The sequence below is a fragment of the Haemaphysalis longicornis genome, unplaced genomic scaffold, assembly GCF_048455015.1.
Source record: "Haemaphysalis longicornis isolate Haplotype H1 unplaced genomic scaffold, Haemaphysalis longicornis Haplotype H1 scaffold_2, whole genome shotgun sequence".
In the NCBI taxonomy this organism is placed as follows: domain Eukaryota; kingdom Metazoa; phylum Arthropoda; class Arachnida; order Ixodida; family Ixodidae; genus Haemaphysalis; species Haemaphysalis longicornis.
In genome coordinates this window covers 5,018,552-5,031,939 of record NW_027526295.1, presented here as the reverse complement: position 1 = coordinate 5,031,939, position 13,388 = coordinate 5,018,552, and the positions used below count along the sequence as shown (strand labels likewise).

At 48.7% G+C, this 13,388-nt stretch overlaps 1 protein-coding gene across 1 annotated transcript in view; it reads left to right on the top strand.

The window, feature by feature from the left end:
- Positions 1-13,388, top strand: part of LOC144166949 (activating molecule in BECN1-regulated autophagy protein 1-like) — a 78,037-nt gene that overhangs the window by 11,913 nt on the left and 52,736 nt on the right. The window contains exons 4-6 of the mRNA XM_077696384.1: positions 1,598-1,729; positions 2,075-2,265; positions 5,744-5,879. Coding sequence (XP_077552510.1) covers positions 1,598-1,729; positions 2,075-2,265; positions 5,744-5,879 — 459 coding nt within the window. The remainder of the gene's footprint in view (positions 1-1,597; positions 1,730-2,074; positions 2,266-5,743; positions 5,880-13,388) is intronic.

The window sequence follows — 13,388 nt, the reverse complement described above, 5'->3', positions numbered from 1 at the left end:
GGAACGGATACAAAATATCTGCTGGCACTTCTTAATAGTGTTGTTTGGTCAAGAATAGACTACGCCTGCATTGTATACCAGTCTGCAATCAAAACAGCACTCAAAATGTTGGACCCAGTTTACAACTTGGGGCTTCGTTCGAACAGGTGCATATCGAACAAGTCCTATTTCATCCCTTCATGTCGAATCAAATCAGTGGTCTCTAGGGTACCAGCACGCCTACGCTGCTCTGATGTATGCCGCAAAGATCGCTTCTCGGAAGGAACACCCTCTGAATACCGTAATGAAAAATAACGCAACTGATCATCTCTGAAAACCGACCATCCATAGCTCCACCTTTTCCGCTGGCCGCATCACACCTCGTCAGCGAGTTCCAAGTTCCTCTTACTGATGTCTACTGTACCTCAATTTATGATTTGGTTGCTCCGTGGGACACTTTCCCAATCCACTGTGACATGTCCTTTAGAGAAATACAAAAGAAAAATGTACCATGCTTCGTCATCACTCGGCATTTTCTGTTCCTCTGCGACAAATACACAAGGCAGCTGAATTCTACGCAGTTGCTGCAAATGGCCCCCTACTTAATATGTCCAAAACAATGAACAGGAACACAAGTATATTTACTGCGGAGGTGCACGGTATTCTACTGGCTTTGAACCACATTCTTCAAAACAAAATTAAGAACTCGGTTATGTACACAGACTCTCCGAGTGTCGTCTCAAAGCTTTTATCTGTGAAGGTCAGTAGAAAACCTACTTTTAATTGTGTTTTAAGAACTCTCTACTTGGCTTATGGCTTGAAACTCGTTGTCACAGTCTGCTGGGTAGGCCGACTGTAGGCTGCTGCGGCATTGCTGGAAATGAAGCTGCTGACCGTAGTGCCGCAGCTTCCGCCCTTCGAAGCAGCATAGACATAAATGAGGTCCCATATCAAGATCTGAAACCTTTTGTAAAAAGGAAGCTGCGGGACCACTGGCAGAAACAATGGGACAGAGAAGTAGAGACTAAACTACATATCGTTAACCCCAAAATAGAAAAGCCACCTGCTGGAAGACATGACAGATTTGTAGAGGTAGCATTTTGCAGATTAAGAATTGGCCACACACACATCACACACTCGTACCTTTTAACAGACTCAAACAAGTCGCACTGTCATCGGTGGAGGGGGCAGCTCTCAGTTCTTCATATGCTTATTGAATGCGAGATGTGCAACATAGAGAGAAAACATCACTTTCATGAAATATACACTCATTGCATACCCTTGCACCCTTCATTATTTTTATCAGATAGTCCCATGTTTTCTTACAGATGTGTCTTTAATTACCTTGCCGATGTTGACTTCTTAAGGTACATATCATACTCCCCATGACCTCACTTGGCCTCATGTTCCGTCACAAAACAGTGGTGGTATCGTGGAGTTTAAAAAAAAAACACCTTGCATGCCAACATTTCTTACTTTTTTATTATGGCCCTATACACCAACTTGCATAGTTTACAGATCCCATTTTAATATCACCCCATGGCATCCCACCATTGTCGTGGCGCTCTTTGAAAACCCAGAATCATCCTCATTGCAAAGCTGGGGTTACTGGCTGCAGGTGTCTGTGGAAAGCCGGCAGCAGCCGCAGCCGGTGGCCAGCCCTGGTGTGGACGAGGCCCTGCAGCAGGCGCGGGAGTATGCACGCGACGTCACCCGCTTCTCCCAGCGCCTGCACAACCTGCAGCAGCAGGTCAGTCTCCCCTGGGTGCAGGCAGGCCATGCGTGCAGGCGGTCAGAATTGAGCCCAAGTGCCAAAACATAAGCGCCTGCTTTCCAAAACTAAACTGCAAGGGGGGCTGGCCTGCCGCCTACGGCCAAGGCCTTGCGTGTGCGTGGAGTTCCACTTGGCTGAGCCAAAGGCATGGACAGTGCAAGCTGGGACCCTCCGGGGATCTGCAGGCGGGGAATCCATTTTGAAAGGGGCAGTCCATGGGTGGCCCCGCATCCAACGCCTAAGCAATGTCGTTTCCAGGTTCCACCTTTCACAGCAAACAATTGAAAGAGCATTTCCAGAGGGCGTTATTTGTCCTTGCAGCAGCAGCAGCGAGGCGGCGGCGGCGGCTGGGCGGAGGAGGGCTCGTCGGCCGAGGACGAGGAGGGGCCCGCCCCGCGCGTGGGCAGCGGCCGGCACTTCTGGGCCACCTTCTACCGGCTGCGCTCCATCTGCTCCCGCCTGGAGCGCCGCATCCAGCAGCACCACCAACTCAGCTCCGCCACCACCGCTGGGTGAGCAGGAGCACTTTTCAAGGGGGAATTTCATTGTTCCCGTGAGGCATGCGCATAGGAAACTGACTTCCAGGCAAGCCTTGGGGGCCATCATTGAAGTTTGCAACAGTGCACTCGGTGGAGTTTGTAGCCTCTTTCATGAGCTGGTTACTAAGGCTCTCGCACGTCCTTACTCCATGAGAAGAACGTCTTTACCTACAGCCAGTTCTCTTTCTCTCCATGACTTCGTGGAGCGGCAACAAAATGACAAGGACAATCAGGGGGCGACGCGCATTTGCCCGTCGCCCCCTTTGTTTTTGTCGTTTTGTTGGCGCTACATGAAGTCATGGATTACCGCTACCAGCTAGCCCGAACCCAAACTCTAATAAGCTATAATTCTTTCTCTCATTTCTTCTTTTAACACGAAAGTGTTTTCCGCCGGAGTACACGAACCTCACCGACGTCATATCCGTCACAGAAATGACATTACCAGAAAAAGTTCGATTGGCACGGTGGCGCCAGGTTTCGAGCCCACCGATCACTGGCTGCAACGTGAGGTGAGAAAGGCTCTACCGACTGAGCCATGAAGTCATGCCCGGGTAGCTGTACAAATGCGGCTGATGTCCTTCCCTGCAACTTGTCCACTCAGATGGTGCTGCCATCTAGGAGAGGTGAAGTGAAGTAGTGCATCAGGACGCTAATGAGCGCCGATAGTTGGCGCCTCGATAGGGCAGCGTGTAGCAGCGGAAGCTGCTGTGTTTACCCATCCTCCGCCTACGTGCAACGCCGCTCACCCTGGTGGAATGCCGCCTCCGCATTCCACAAGCTGAGCTCGTAGCAACGCAAGTGTCTGGCGTACATGCCACGGAGCAGGACCAAGCACGGAGCAGCGCGCCTGTGGAGTGCGCGGCGCGTTTTCACGAGCAGAAAACAAAACCCTGGCCATTCCTGTAGAACGAGCGACAAAAAGGGGAGAGAGAGCCCGTACGTCGCCGTTGCTTGCTCGCTCGGCAGTCGGGCGCCTCGCCGGCTCGTTCGTATCATCCACCAGGCCGCGCAGGTTCGTGTGTAAGAGCCGAAATTTTTCCCATCGCAAACAATGCAATTTCGCCGGGACATATCAGAAATTCGTATCATCCCGAAATTCGTATCATCGAGATTCCACTGTAGAAGTAAAAGTTGCGCAAAACAAAATACAATGGAGATGGCTGGTGTATAGGGCCAGGATGATTACACGTGATATGACAAGAGTTGCAGAAACTTTACCTCAGCTAAAAACTTAAAAACACGTTGACTAGAAAACATTGGTTCGTCGGCTAAAAAGTATCATGGGTGCAGTGGAATGTGCCGTCTGTATAGTTCAGGCAAGTGTTTGTGTCGTGTTGTGTCAAGTGCCTTGCATGTGACTAGTATGTGGACTACGGATAGGTCCCTTCCACACCTGCTGCACATGGGTCGCGAAGGTCCAGTGAGCAGGTGGGAGTGCGTCGCATGTGTGTGGCCTATCCGCAGCCTAGCTAGGGCGACTTCAGTGTATCTGTTGTGTGAGTCAGTTGTGTAGCGTCCCAGTTGTGGTTTTATTACGTGTAGTTTGTTGTCTGTTTGCTGACTCCAGTGTACCTAGTTGCCACGTGTTACGAAGCTGTCGTTTGATGTGCGTCTTTAGGTCAGTGTGCGGTACTGTTTTTATGTCAACTGTGGTCATGAGAGCAGCAGCACCAGCCATTTGATCGGCGGCCTCATTGTCAGGGATCCCACAGTGCCCTGGTAAACAGCATATAGTTATTTGAAGATTTGAGGCATGTGCAGTCATTATAACCTTTAAAAGAACATTGATTACATAGTTTTTAGACGACCTTCCTGATGACAGTGCCTCCATAACGCTTAGAGAATCTGTGTAAACGATGGACTTGGGAATTTTATGTTTGATGACGTGATTTGAAATGAATAAGATGCCATACGCTTCTGCTGCGTAAATACTGCTATGAAAATTCATTGTTTTAGTAACACTAAAATTTGGTCCGTGTGCTGCACAAGAGACAGTAGAAGCAGTTTTCGACGCGTCGCTGAAGAATTCTGCGCACCCGTACTTGTCCTGCAGGAACAGGAAGTGATGCAGAATTGCACTCCTGGGTACCCTATCTTTTTTCTAGTTGCGTGAATGACAGATCGCATGGTATAGGACGAAGATGCCATGGTGGAATGAAATTATGGATGGGAGTCTTGTGCATGTCTGAAAGGGGGACATTGAGTGCAGAAGCCTCCTCCCCCCCTCTCAGAGAGAGAGGTAAGGAAATAGATGGCCTGTTTAAAAAGAGTTGCGAGTTTGATGTATCGTTCACGATAGGATTAACAGGTTGGTTGGTGAGAGACGCGATCTTAGATGCATACAGCAAGTGAACAACTCCCGCTGATGCCCTAGGCACCATTTGTCGCACTCGATATACAGACTCTCGACAGGGCTAGTGCGGAAAGCGCCGCATGAGAGGCGAAAACCAAGATGCAGCACTGGGTCGAGCATTTTCCGTGCTGTTTTTGTTGCCGACCCATACACGACACTGCCGTAGTCAAGCCGAGACCCTACCAAGGCAGTGCAAAGGTGCAGCAGGAGTTGTTTGTCGGCCCCATAAGATTGCTGTGAGAGGACCTTAAGAATGTTCATTGTTTTTAAGCATTTGCATTTGAGCTGTTTGATATGCGGTATGAATGTAAGCTTTTCATCGAATAAAATACCTAAAAACTTATGCTCCTTGCTCACAGATATCGACACGCTGTTAAGAGTTATGTCTGGGTCTGGACAACACAAGAGCTTTTTCCAGGATTCGGTTTGAAACCATTCTTGTCAGCCCAGCTGGAAAGTTTGTTGACACCAAGCTGGACTTGACGATCGCATATGGACATATGACATGATTTAAAGGATATCTGGACGTCGTCGGCATACATGGAATAAGAGATTGTAGGTGGCAGTGCCTTTCCAAGGGCGGTCATCTTTACTATGAAGAGAGCGCAGCTCAACACATTACCTTGCGGCACGCCATTTTCTTGCACGTGAACCTTTGAGAGTGCACAACCGACTCACTCTCTGGCGGGTACTGTAACAGTTAAAGGGGAACCTTACCCAAGGAAAGCAACAGCAAAGTGCACTGTGGGGCACCTGAATGCGCATCAGCCCAGCCAACCAGCGGCCAGGTTTTTATTGTCATGGCAACGCCCAATTGAGAGAAACGCTTCAGTGAACGCGGCGGGCTAGAAAATTGCGTGTTAGAATCCATCGGCTGCTTTGTAGCACTGTCTTTCTTTTTCGGCCGTCTGTGCATTTGTGAGCGAGCGGTGATAAAAGAAGCGACCAGAAAGTGGAAGTTAAGGCTCGGCCGATTCAAGGATGCCAAACGTTGTGGTGTCACTTGAGCTGGCACCAGCACCCATTTGTTGGCCATTTGCGACTGTTCTGTGGGGAGGAAGCTCGGGGTGCAACAGAGCAGCCGTTGTTGTTGCACAGGCCCTCGACCTCGAGGGGGGGCGACAGCCAGCAGTCCCTGTCCCTGGTGTCCCTGCTGTCCCGGCTGCAGACGTCCCTGCAGAGCCTCAGCAGCGCCGCCCTCACCACAGCCGTGGCCCGCGACCAGATACACCAGGTGGGCCCTGGGGCCTTCTTCCGAGAGGCCCAGTGTCGCTCCATTTCAAGGCACGGGCAAAATATTGCCACAGCCTCTCCAGCAGAGGCTGCTATGTCGGGTAATAAATAATGAGGCCTTATTTCCACTGCATAAATGCAGACACAGAAAAAGGAGTGCTGGGAAAAATCCGCCTACCACAGACAACTGGACAAGGAGGCTGTACTCAACAGCAGCGTCGCGACAAAGCACACGCAGCCAGAAAGATGAATGCTGAAGAGCTTACGGTTGCTCATTTCTTTGCATCACGCGGGGTTCCCATTATACGGGTTCCCAAAGATAGGCGATCGAGAAAGCAAACGAAGGAGACGAAGACAAGGCTAGGCACACATTTTGCTATGCCTGGCACGTACTAGCTGACGCTTCGAGCGTGTGTATACTGCATCAGAATCGCCACACAATGAGTGAGAAGGCAGAGCCCCAGTACTCTGCAGGGACCTCGTTATTCCTCAACTCTTTCGTTGCCAAGAAAAGTTGATTGAATTTCAGAGTTCTAAGAAAACATTTTTTTTTTTGTGCTAAACATATCGATTAGTCACATACTGCAGTGACAAAAAATACAAACAATTTAACGCCCTTGGCAGCAACAGCAGTTTTAATGTTTTCATAAATAATGGTTGCAAAAAAAAAAGATTAAATTTAAAATCTGTCCAGATCTTCAAGAAAATCAAAAAAAAAAATTACTTATACATAGGACTGTGCACACGGACAGGACAGCAAAAAAAGAAGAGACAGGACGATTGCATAACCGCAACTAGTTCATTGAAAAATTTTACGTGCCTACCCACACCAGCACTTTGCAGAAATGTCACCTTCTTAATCGCATAAAAGACTGGTTTAAAAATTTGTACACGTTTCCATGCAAAGATATAGATAGATATAGATGGTTCACCGATACACTGTTCAACATGCTTTCGAATGTAGAAGGCCTAAATTATGTCCCTTGCCACCTGTTCTCTGGCTTTTGCTAAGTGGTTTAGTCTGATTCAGAAACGGCTTGCATGGCTTGCTTTCACACGCTACTCAGTTGTGCTGAATGTGGGAGCCTGTTTTGTTCCGCATAAACAACTGGGGTTCCCTTAACTCTTTCGTTACCACGCCTATTCAAATCGATCACCGGTGATCGATGATTTATATTGCCTATTTCGACATGTTGTAGTCGTTTCTCGTACACCTAATGCAGCCAGTGATTAGTCTAGGCATTGCCCTTTTAGAATCAGTTTAAATTTTCCCGCTCCGGCGACATTGAGATTTTTGGCGGCGTTTTTTGCGGGCTGAGGTGCGCGTGTTTTTGACGAAGGGGGCGTGGCTGCTGCACTTGAGAAAAAAGGATGCAGGTCGTGGTTAAGCTGCATTACCATAATATTTTTTTTTGTCAAAAGGCTCCTGGCAAGTCAAATACCAAATAATGGGGTCAGCTTTGTAATCCGACAGCGTTGAGAGGTGATAATTACTTGAAAATGGCCCCAGCTATTCACTAATGATCTTTGGTTCGGACAAAGGGCAGCTTTATTCTCCCAAAGCTTATTTCTGATGGTCCCCCGCATGTCTAGCAAGTGTGCCTGGCATTTTCAGCCAGTTTCCAGCAGTTTCGGTTTCGTTTTCGCATTGCGAAATTCATATTTGGCGCTACTACGCAGTTACCCAACTACAAGCTCGTTTGCCATGGCGCCTCCGTTGCCCGCTACTGCTCCTCAAAACAAGCATGCCGCTCTCGCTTCCACTCTATCTACGCCTTGCTTCTGCGATAAGAGCTTCCGCTGAAAGTCAAACGATAACACCAAGTCGTCGGGTATCAGTTCAGACGAGGAGAACGCTTCCAATTGGCCTTGAACACCGCCAGCTGTTCACCGGCCAGTTTCGGTTTCATACGGGGGTATTTCCGGAAGTCTAGTGTCGCTTCTTAGTAGTACTGTTTATTCTGACAAAGTCTCCAACAGCCTTGTATTTGTTTCTTTTCGAAATTGTTAGGTGGCGCTGCAATGTAGTAGGCTCGTAGTGCTGAACTCGCTTCACAGCCCGACGGCGGCTTGGTGAAAGCTTGCTGGGCATGATTCTAGAACATCGTACCTTATTCCTGCAAGCAGGGCTACCATAGTGAGTCCGAACATGATAATAAAACGCAAGTGAAAGTTCTGACTGATGAGGGATCATCAGAACGTCAACAAGCATCCACCAAAGAGTTTGGTTCTCAACTCCAAGCGGATTTTTTCACATCGCTTGCTTGCCTTCAATATTGTGCCGGTCATAATCATTGACAAGGTGTTTTTACATCACGTGGAGGCTAATTTGGGCCTTTAATAATGTCAAACCACCAGATTTCTTCTAGAGAACTATCCAAAATAGCAAAACTTGAAATAGAGGTTGGGCTTCACCACATGGCTTGGGCACCACGTGGGCTAACATTTTCTTTTATATCTGACAAATTGTACTGCGCAACTCAATTTTTTTTCTAGGACGGGTTTTTGAAATGTCTGCCTACAAAATGTATATTCTAAATTTTTTCTACTACACGTGGTTTATTATACACAACTTACTTTTTTCTTTTTTCTTCAACGCGCGGACAAAAATTTCGAATTCGATAATTTTTTTCGGAATCATTATTTAGGAAAACATTAATAAAACTGGTGTCGTTGGAAAGCGCGTGGAATAATCTGCATTGTATGTCACTGCAATGTGTGCCTAACCAATATGTATAGCACAAAAAAATGTTTTGTTAGACCCTTCAAAATTGGTCAATTTCCCGCGGTAACGAAAGAGTTAAAGGGGCACTGACACAAAATTTTGAAGGCGAGATAACTTCGGAGGTAGATTGGTGAGAACACATACACATGACCTGCAAAATATCAGCGGCGAACACAGCCTAGAACATATTTAAAATCAATTTTAAAGTGTGCGAAACGCAACCGAGCAGCCAGCAGAGGACCACGTGCAATCGACATCCCGAGGATATGGTGTAAATAAACAACATCTAAACACGTCACGAGTTTGTGTTTGCCGCTTCCGCACTGCCGGCGTTTTTCGCTGGCTTGCCCGGCTCGTCGCTCCAATCGGAGGGCCAGAGGGCGGAGCTTCTGCTCTCGAGAACAACGACCCGATCGTTGGCGGCGGAGGCGCCGTGATTTCGTCAGCTAATCGGGCAGCTGGCCGCGACCAAAGTTCTACAGCGATTCCAGGCACTCTGTTTCTATTACTATTTATTACCATTGGATGCGAAAACGCGCTGGAGGCACGAAAAGCCCACTGAGCTAGCCGCACGGTCGCTGTGCAGGCGGCGGCCACGGCCGCGAAGTGGCCCAGGCCGGCGCAGGTAGCTCGAGTGGTGGCTTGTTACCGCTGCACGAAATTGTCCCCAAGTTCCGACCATGGTGGCTTACATGAGAAAGGAGTTAATGATGCGATGGCGGGTTGCATTAAAAATTGTCATCTGCACCGCTTACGAGAGCGGCACTCGAATATCCGCCGCAGTGCTAAGCCGAACACATCTGTAGGCGGACCTGTAGGCAGACCGGCCGGCTGCTCCCAGCGCGCGTCTTGCCACCCACCGTCTCGAGCGTCGCGCGTCGTTCTTTAGCCGCGGTAGCATTTGCAGCGCCTGCGTCACATCCATGGTCGCTTTTTAATTAAGCGCCTCACGAGATCAGTACGTGGGGGCATTCGCAGAAACTGCCGTCGATGCGGATTCGACAGTGCTATGGCGGCTCTCCTCTGTGATATCCTTCCGACGGTCACGTGGTCATCTTTGTTCACACAAAATCCACAAAATCCATCGTTTCGCGGCACTCGCTGAAACCGAAACTGCGAGTGGCCACATTGAAAATGCCTCTAATTAAACAACCGTTGCACGCTGAAGCAAATGAGGTTTCTACAGGTTATAAGTAGGTCACTAGCTACTTATCGCAACAAAAAAAAAAAAAACAAGATGCAAAATTTTTGTGTCAGTGCCCCTTTAAAGACAGCGGCCCGACTGATGCCAACCCTCCCGCATATGAGCGGGACCATGTACACCACCCCGGTTGCGCACCTCACATATGGCGTTGCATGCCTTTCCAGGCAAGCTGGTGTTTTGTCTGTTCCTTTCAGGATCTTGAGGAACAGGGTACTGGAAAGAAAAAAAAAATGTGTATAACAAACCACCAATAGTAAAAAAAATTTAGAGCCTTTCAAAAACCCATCCTAGAAGAGAAAGCACATAAAAGGCAATTTGTCTGATATATCAATAAATGTTATCATGCGGGGTGAAGCCCAACCTCCATTTGAGTACAGTCGAGTCCACTTATAATGATACTGTTTATAGCAATATATCGGGTATAACGATGAACAGCTATGGCACCGTCCGCTTTTGTATGCTTTTCATGGGAAAATAAACCGCTTATTGCAATGCTCCAGGGCCGCGATATTGGATATAACAATTGAATCGGGTTACAGCAAGCACCGAAAATGCGAGCTGCTGCCGGCTCTCTACGCCAACCACGACGACGCCATGCGCCGCGATGCGCCTCGCATCCCGTCCACCTCTCAGAAAACGAGTCAACTGTGCCGCTTACGAGGAAGCGAGAGGGGGAGGGGATCCTTCCAAACCCCCCTCCCGATGCCGCCGCTTTGGCCCCGTCCCCGTCCTGCTGCTTTGAATTTGACTAGGCGCCTCTTCAACTACGTCTGTTTTTTCGCGGATCAGACGTCGGGGACGATGTTTTAAAAACGTCCGAGTGCCTCACCTAAGAGGCGACCGTTGTGCGGATACGTGTTGCAGACAGCGGTGGCAGTGACAGCTCTGACGACGCGGTTGCACAGCCTACTCGGGTAGCACCTTTGCAGGAGGCCCAATGCGTGACACAGTCCCTCGTGGACTTTGCATCCACCAAGGACCCTTCGCTCAGCTGGGTGAAAAAAATGTGCGCCAGTTTCACGTGCAGCAAACACAGCTGACCGAGTTTGGCTTTTTTTACACAAATTGGTAGCAGTGCAACCTTGCTTGCCTGCAGATAAAATGTTTTGAGCTCTGCTCCCTCTTTTTATTAAGCAACCCGCATATAACGATGGGATTTCCTTGGCACTTGGATATTGTTATAAGTGGACTAGACTGTATGTGCAATTGTGGGTGGTTCTCTGGAAGACATCTGGTGGTTTGGCATTATTAGAGGCACAAATTACAGTCTAGTTCACTTATAACAACATCCAAGTGCCAGGAAAATCCTATCCTTATAACCGATAATTGTTGTGAGTGGGTTGCAAAAAAAAAAAAAAGACTTAAACAGAGCTTAACCAATTTTATTCACAATCAAGCAAGCTGGTACTAGTACTCCTCATTTGCAGAAAAGAAGCCATGGGCGCACATCTTTTTCCAGAGCATCTGTAGGGGCTTCACCTAGCTGAGCAAAGGATCCTTGGCATGGAAATGAAGTCCCTGAGGGGCTCTTTGGCGAAGGTGCAACCTGAGTAAGCAGCGCAACTGCGTCTTCAGAGCCATCGATGTCCCAGCACATATCCACGCAACGATCGCCTCTTCAGTGAAGCACGTTTCCAAAACATCGTCCCTGATGTGCCATCCACAAAACGACGGGTGCAGTTGAAGAGGCACCCCGTCAAATTCCAAGCACTGTGCAGCAAGTGACCCAACAGGGGAATGCGCAGGCAAAAGTGACCCAACACGAATGAGAGCGCGAGGGTCGGCGCAAGGGGGGGTTCGAAAGGAGCACTGCTCCTCCCTTCCTCTTCTTGCCTCCTTGTAAGCGGCGCAGTCGACTCGTTTTCTGACGGCTGGAAGGGATGTCCAATGTATACTCGCCCGCATGTGAGCGGGATCATGTACACCACGCCGATTGTGCACTTCACGTATGGCGTCGCATGTCGTTTTAGGCAGCCTGGTGTCTGTTCCATTCCTTTCAGGATCTTGAGGCACAGGCCAGCCAACTTGTTAGGCGCAGAAAAAAACGGTAGCCACATTTTTGAGGTTGTGTTGTGCCACTCGATGGATGTATGGAACCACCACGGGTTTCTTGCGCCTAAGGTCGTCTGCCCTTTGGGGCGTGTTCCCTTTCAACTTCTGAAGCAAGGACTGCTGTCACAACCATTAAGGGAAACCCAGCAGCAATCAATCGGGCAACCTTAGCATCGAAACTTTCCTGAATCTTGTGATGGCAAGATTTTGTTAGTGCTCCTTGAAAGCAAGAAGAAGCAACTGCCCTTTCTACTGTCTTCCTTACCTTTACGGTTGTTGCCTTACCTGTCTGCGCACTCGAAGACAGTAGAAAGGGCAGTTGCTTCTTCTTGCTTTCAAGGAGCACTAACAAAATCTTGCCATCACAAGATTCAGGAAAGTTTCGATGCTAAGGTTGCCCGATTGATTGCTGCTGGGTTTCCCTTAATGGTTGTGACAGCAGTCCTTGCTTCAGAAGTTGAAAGGGAACACGCCCCAAAGGACAGACGGCCTTAGGCGCAAGAAACCCGTGGTGGTTCCATACATCCATCGAGTGGCACAACACAACCTCAAAAATGTGGCTACCGTTTTTTTCTGCGCCTAACAAGTTGGCTGGCCTGTGCCTCAAGATCCTGAAAGGAATGGAACAGACACCAGGCTGCCTAAAACGACATGCGACGCCATAAGTGAAGTGCACAATCGGCGTGGTGTACATGATCCCGCTCACATGTGGGCGAGTATACATTGGACAAACGGGCCGCTGTCTGAACGACCGTTTAAGGGAACACCAGCTGAATATGCGTAATAAAACTGGATCCCACCTTCCGCACCATTGCATGGCTTGTGAAAGCGAGCCATGCGAGCCATTTTTGACTCAGTCAAAGGTGCTGAGCAGAAGCAGAGAACAGCTGGCAAGGGAATTAATCGAGGCCTTTTTCATTCGAAAGCATGGTGACAAGTGTGTAAGTGAACCATCCATATCTTTGTATGGAAATGAATATGAATTTCTAAACCGTTATATCATGTGATAAAGGTGGTCACATGTGTGCGCATGTGCTGGTGTGGGTATATTAGCATGCTCCATTTTTCAATAAACTAGTTGTGAGTCTGCGCCCGTCCTGTGTCTTCTTTTCCTTGTCCCGTCCGTATGTGCAGTTTTAAGTATGCCTACAAGTAAGCTCGGCCAGCAAACCCTTGCCAGACTTGCGACGCAGCCTATATTGGTGAAACCGGAAACTTCAAGAGGCGCCTAAAGGAGCACAAAAACGACTTTGCTAACGGCCGCACCCAGCTAAACGCCTTGGCAGAACACTGAAACGTAACCGGTCATGTCATTGCTTGGGACTCAGCCAGAATCATTGCCACCGAGAAAATATTATCAACGCGCCTACTCCGAGAATCATTCCACAGCCAATCAACCCCGCACACTCTTAATTGGACGCATGGGCCATGCCTACGACATACGCGTGCGCTTTGCAACGTTCCACGCATGTATAATTACGGCCGAGCCCCTTTTCGTTTCATATGTGAACAAGAAACCCGTACGGGCC